Source organism: Triticum dicoccoides, chromosome 3B (genome assembly GCF_002162155.2).
Source record: "Triticum dicoccoides isolate Atlit2015 ecotype Zavitan chromosome 3B, WEW_v2.0, whole genome shotgun sequence".
Lineage (NCBI taxonomy): Eukaryota > Viridiplantae > Streptophyta > Magnoliopsida > Poales > Poaceae > Triticum > Triticum dicoccoides.
Genome location: NC_041385.1, coordinates 832,803,052 through 832,809,027, shown reverse-complemented (window position 1 = coordinate 832,809,027; position 5,976 = coordinate 832,803,052). Strand labels below are relative to the sequence as shown.

Sequence of the window (5,976 nt, the reverse complement as noted above, 5' to 3'; positions counted from 1 at the left end):
ACTTAGGAGGTGGACCAGGCTGTGTGGCTCGCGGCTGAGCTGCTCTTAGCCGGAGTCACCATCGTCTCCATGCGCCACGCTGACAGGAAGCTGGTCGCCGAGTTCCCGAGGATTCGCCGCGCACCCAGGTACTCCGACGCCTCCCTAGTAGCTGTCCGAGCGGCGGACCGCGACGCACGCGCGAGTGTCCAATGGCTCCGGTGGTCCGATGAGCGTGGCTGCCGGCCATGGCCGTGGTCGTGTGCCACTGCCTCTCCCGCTGGAAGGACGGAGGCTCGCGGCCAAGATCCGGGGAGAAGGAGCTCCGTGACGGCGAGCTCCTCCAGGAGCAGGGTGACCACGTACTCCAAGAGCACGACGACGAAGACAAGCTTGAGGCTCCTTGGGGCGACCATAACGAGGAGAAGGGTGGCAGTTGGCTGAGGGTTAAAATCACACCGGAGTCACCGTGCTGTCCTCTGACGACACAGCCGGTGCCCCATGATCTTCAGGACGGCGGCGGCGCGGCAGCTGGACCTCCCTGCTAGCCTGCCCGGCCAAACTCCACAAGCTGCAGCTCACGGATCCAATCCTAGAAACGTCCTGCCAGCTAGTGCCATGGTTCCCCCATGGAAGGAGCAGGTGAATTACTTGCTATTACTTAAAACTTCTTTGTCCTTTCTTCATTCTCCTATTATAGAAGCTACACCATATGGTTGTTTGATGATTTGTTAATTCTTCATGGCAATGTGGTTCGTCAATAGCCATTAGTGGTACATGCACGTGTGTTGAGTTTAATTTCAGTTATAGTTTGACTTAGTGGTCACTTGCTTTGTCGGTCTTTTCCCATGGAGTTTGGAATGCTCATATGATTTCTATTCGAAAAGTTTCCGAAATAGGAGGAACTTGGCAGCCATGCCATTTGGTGACCTAAAGATAAGGTGTTGTTCCATGCATTATGCTTATCTTGCCAAGAACTAAAGAAGTGCTTACTCTGCGTCATGTTAGAATTTCTGATTCAGTAAACAAGTGGTCATGTATCAGGAGGAACGAGGAAGACGGAATGGAGGAGTTTGGTGCCAATTCTACATGCGTAGAGGATTTTCCTTTGGACTATTATTAGGGCTGTTTGTAGTTATTAATAGAATTACTAAGGTAGAGAAAGGAGGACCATTGGATTATAACGGACGCAGATTCTGCCTTCTACAACACCTGTACAGTAACCACTGTACAACAGAGGAGCCAAACCCAATTTTCAGACCCCCCAGCCCTGACGTGGTCTCTCCCTTACCCATGTTGCAGCGACTGTGATGTAGGCTGTAGCATTGCCGCCGGTGTTGAACTTGACGGGTATGTGCTGCTCACTGGCAACTTGAGCGCATGAGGCAGGTTCTTGGTGTCCGGGGACCTCCTTGTCGACAGCGCAGGAGGGTGGTGCTCGAGGAATCACACAAGTTTCTTTTCACAAAGCTTGTGCTCGAGATGGACGGCATCGTTTCATACCTCATCGTTTTATGAGGGCATTGGATTGAATTTTCAGGGGATGAACTCTGAAGCTGTTCATGAGCTTCCTTCACCAATTAGACCGTTGCTATGTAATTATTGGAGCTCTGAAGCTACAGTTTCAGGATCCAGTCTTTTTAGACCCTTAACATCAGATACCTCATGTGATGTGATAATGTTGTTCTATATATACCTGACATAGTATTTTAACCATGCTATAAAACTAAATTTACCATGCTACAAAGTAAACTTGCCATGTTAGTTCACATAATGAATCCTTTGTGCAGGGAGTCCTAGAGACGCATTATACAAGGAAATATGGCATGCTTGGGCTAGGCCGTTGATCAAGTGCCTCGCTAAGGTGAAAGGATTTACTACTTTCCGCATGTTTATATGGAACAGGTATGTCTCACCGCATTGGTGTTTGCTCTTCTTGATGCCCCATAACTAATGAATGAATTTGCTACTCAACACAAACTGTAGCTATTTGTGTTATGGGACACTGCTTTGTTCTTGTGTTAAAAATGACAATATGACTTTGTTTATGCGGAATAATCATCCAGGTATTTAAAGATCATCCACGTACATATTTAGAACCTGATAGGATCCTTATGTATGCGTAGTGTGTGCTTCTCTAGTGTGGTCATGTATTAGTTGACAAATGAATATCCATCAGAGGGTACCACCTTACATATAGTGCTTCCAGCCTTGTAGGCCTCACCAGAAGTCCCTTTGCCAAGCTTCACTGTGATGCCTAACTTACTACACTTGACAAACATCTTTGCTAACTGATAAAAGCAACAGCGTAGGTAAATAAACTCATTTTCACATGTTATGACAAAATGATTCTTCCAGCTGACCAAAAACCAGAGAAAACAGAGTACTAATACACAAAGAGACTGTATGATTGTTAAGGCTACTTTACGAATTAATTTGGGAATAGACTGAACATATCAAGAAATACACGAGTTGACTGCGAAGAAAAGTAATCATCATCTACTAATACTGTACTAAATGAACATTTCCATTCACATCTCCAATATTGTACTATTATACATGATAGATAATGACTAACAGTACTCATTCTTCTCTTAAATGTCAAGAAAATACAGCCTGTGGAAAAGTTTGAAGGATTTTGAGCACTAAACTCCAGTTATCAATACACCTGACTGTCTACCGATCTCCAACTGGCTAATTTATGAATCATCACATTTACCTATAAGGGGGCATTTGTCTGTAAGATGTGATTTGCTTGCATGCATTTCATAGATAAATATGTGAATAAAAGTTAGGACTTGCTTACATACCTGGATATTTACATTCACATACAGAGACAATATATCTTCAATTCACATGTAGGACACAAGAATGTATAGTCACAAACTCACAATTCCATGGCAGCAAAAATCTTCAATAATCTGTGAACTCCATAAACAATGATATTATAGATCTCATGTTTTGTTGATATATTGACATATAGAAGATGTACTATACAGGAGAGAAGCAACCATCAATCGTGCTAATGTCACCTCTCCATAGTGCCATCGATCCAAAGGCACTCGAGTAAAAATCAAAACACAAAAACGACAAATGGCACTGGGAGTTTGGAGCCCGCCCATCTGATTTAGATAATCTGGGAAAGAGCAATGATTTTGCCCTCTTGTGGATTTAAAATACAATTAGAAAAGTTCAGTGAACTGATGAATGGGTGCTTTAAGCTCATCCAACTTCCTAAGTTCTGAAAATGAGCAAATCCCTCTCAAAACATAATTTAATGCGTCATATTTATGCAGACATTGCCAATTCAATTTTCTGGTATGCAATAGTTAAAAAATAGGAAATTCTAGTACAACATACATATACGCAGGAGTATATCAGAAAGCATGGTAGAGTTCATCTGCAACACAATAAATGTAAAAATACATGGAAGGCTGAAATTATCTTTATAGATCAGTATAACCAAGGCAACAATGAGTACATGCATGAGATCTGTGTTGCTCGCTGGCAGGAACAAACCTTGTTGTATTCACAAGAGAAAATATTCACCTTCCTTTGCTAGATTCCTCTTCTCATCTTATTTCTTGGATCTGCACACATACATTTTAGAAAGTCCGTATCTTAGCAAGTCAAAAATCAGAGTGGCGGGGCAAATGAATGGTAAAGAGAGAAGCACCTAATTCCTAACTTGGCATTCCAAATAACTACATAAATGATAGCCTGGCCTTTTTTACACTTTGCCGAGCAGTAATTGCCTTTTTACACTTTGCCGAGCAGATTCAGTCTATAACAAAACAAACAATAGATATGTGAGGTCAGCGTTGCATGCGGGCAAGTAAATGGAAGGCAACCAGAACTGAACATATATCTGTTCTGGACTGGATGGCCGCTGCTTATTTCAAAGGTGTGGCTGGCCCTCTTTTATCCGAGATAAAAATCAAGCAATGAAGAACCCATAAGCAAATTGGAGATTACCACAATCACATGGTCAGCAACTAAAACAACCATAAATTACCATCCAGACCCTTAATTTTTGCAGCATACCTTTATATGTAAGAAATCCAAAAAAAATATAGACCCAAACAACATTTACCATAGAACTTGATTTAGAGTATTTAGTAATAACTAATGAAGTATATTAAAATGATAACAGATATAATCAATTCATCTGTGGTATATGAAAAGCTGGAGTGCATACTAACTTAAGTAAAGCAAACTCTGAAATCCTGGGTGCTGTAATAAAGCTAGTGGTTAATAACTGAATGTAGTGTGGGCATATAGCATGCTCATAGACGTCCCATAATGATTTCCGCACTCTCATTCACATCTACAATTTTAATGCACAATGGCTTTGGCTAACTGAAAGGAACCTAGCTGCATTTGTTAAGCGACTTGACACAGACCTATGTCACCAAACTGCAACAGGAGTCTCCTGCAAATTGAATCTGCTGAAGAATAAACTCTGAATCCACTGCTAATGCAGGAGCTAATTAAACAGCAGCAGCGAACTGCGTTTGGAAAGCACAAGTGCATGATTGAGGGGGAGGGTAGCTCCGCAGCGATAGCCATGCCCTCCTAATTATTGTATGCCCCCTCGCAGTTTGATTCATGGGGTACACCTCTTGGTCGGCACCTAATGGCCATCTGCAAGGCTGATGCAGTGAGGCATCACTAAACAATAAAACACATATATAGGAATATGCAGACCTACAATCTGGCGCGAGCAAGGAAAATAAAAAACTATTAAAAGGGCCAAAACACTAACCTGAGAGGGTGAGGGATGCTAAAAGCACACTCATCATGAAGCATATCGGCATGGTGCAGATTTGGTTTTCTGAAATAAAACATTAGCAATTAACATTCTTTTTTCATCATCCACGGCCAGAGATTAAAATCTCCTTCTTAAAGCATGTAAGCTAGTAATATAGATTGCAAAAAATATATAGCATCACAAAATTTCTCCCCCAAAGAAAAGCGCCTAATTTCACATGGCGGTAATTAAAACAACATCACAATGAAATAAGAGAATAAAGCTATAATCAGATTGATCCACAAACCTCTGTAGCGTGCATATACACCCAACGGAAGGTAGCTGGCAATCTGAAATTACAAACCTAGCTAAAGTTAGTGAAAGCGCCAAACTTGAAAGGAAACATGGGGGCAGCCGAGCAGTAATAGCACCATACCTCCATGTACCTCATCCTTTGTGGCCAATCGCAGATTACCAAGAAGCCATCGCTGCTCTTTGTGGCCTCCTTGGAAGGATAATCTGCAGACCCCCATACTGTATAACAAAAACAAATCAGTGCGGGGATTAAATATTTAGATCAAGGACGACTCACCAGGGCAGGTGGGAAAGGAAGTGGAGCGCCCGCAACCACAACACGCGAAGGCAGCCGAACTTGAACTGCCACCTCATCCTGCTCCATCACCGGGTTTCTTTGCCGGTCGCACGCCTTCCTCCGGCGTTGAGGGATTCCGGTAACCGTCAGATCCACCACTTAAGGATGTCCTCTTCCTCTCGTCTCCTTATCCATACCACAGCGGTCTCAGCAGGTGACGTCTAGGTCGACGGCGGCGGCGGCGGCGATGACGGAGGTAGGAGAATTCGGGCAGAGGAGAGGAGGAGGAGGCGGCGGCAGGAAAATGAGAAAGAGGAGAGGAGGCGGCTGCGGCTGCGGGCGGCTAGGTCACATGGCCTCTGACCAGACGTTGGCCCTTGTATAAGCTACCTGAGCACCCAAGCCACTGCACAGTGGGCCCAAATGCCAATCGGGACCACCGAAACAACAGGGTAGAGCACGGTCTGAGTAGACCAAGGAAAACACATCCCTTCACGTCGCTTTCACCCAACCACAAACTGCGGTCCACCAGCCAATCGCCCACCCAGCCTAAGAGAAACCAAGCCTCCGCTCAGTGGCCCCATAGACGTCCGACCCCATCAGTCATAGAGTTACAGAATGATTGGATATGTGTGAATGCAACGAGTGGTTAGCC

The 5,976-nt window shown here is 44.0% G+C and overlaps 1 protein-coding gene across 3 annotated transcripts; it reads right to left on the bottom strand.

Annotated features, from left to right (window-relative positions):
• Positions 1-2,493: 2,493 nt before the first annotated feature.
• Positions 2,494-5,638, bottom strand: LOC119278763. Of its 3 annotated transcripts, XR_005137953.1 has the most exons (8): positions 5,166-5,638; positions 5,037-5,079; positions 4,745-4,813; positions 4,383-4,631; positions 3,656-3,763; positions 3,499-3,569; positions 2,790-2,900; positions 2,494-2,698 (listed from the first exon to the last, which is right to left on the bottom strand). XR_005137953.1 is itself a non-coding variant. In XM_037560111.1 (5 exons), exons 1-5 carry the CDS (start codon positions 5,396-5,398, stop codon positions 4,470-4,472), a joined length of 441 nt encoding a protein of 146 aa, XP_037416008.1. In that variant the 5' UTR covers positions 5,399-5,638; the 3' UTR covers positions 4,383-4,469. The 3 variants fall into 3 exon arrangements, 1 of the variants encoding a protein (XP_037416008.1); XR_005137954.1 differs by lacking the exon at positions 4,383-4,631; XM_037560111.1 differs by lacking the exons at positions 2,494-2,698; positions 2,790-2,900; positions 3,499-3,569; positions 3,656-3,763 and having other exon boundaries at positions 4,383-4,623; positions 5,166-5,263; positions 5,322-5,638.
• Positions 5,639-5,976: the final 338 nt, after the last annotated feature.

Coding starts and splice junctions, on each gene's coding strand:
- LOC119278763 (XM_037560111.1), bottom strand. CDS start 5,398: ATGAGGTGGCAGTTCAAGTTCGGCTGCCTTCGCGTGTTGTGGTTGCGG. Junction 5,264..5,321: donor TTCCTTTCCCACCTGCCCTG/GTGAGTCGTCCT, acceptor TTTGTTATACAG/TATGGGGGTCTGCAGATTAT. Junction 5,080..5,165: donor AAAGGATGAGGTACATGGAG/GTATGGTGCTAT, acceptor TTGTAATTTCAG/ATTGCCAGCTACCTTCCGTT.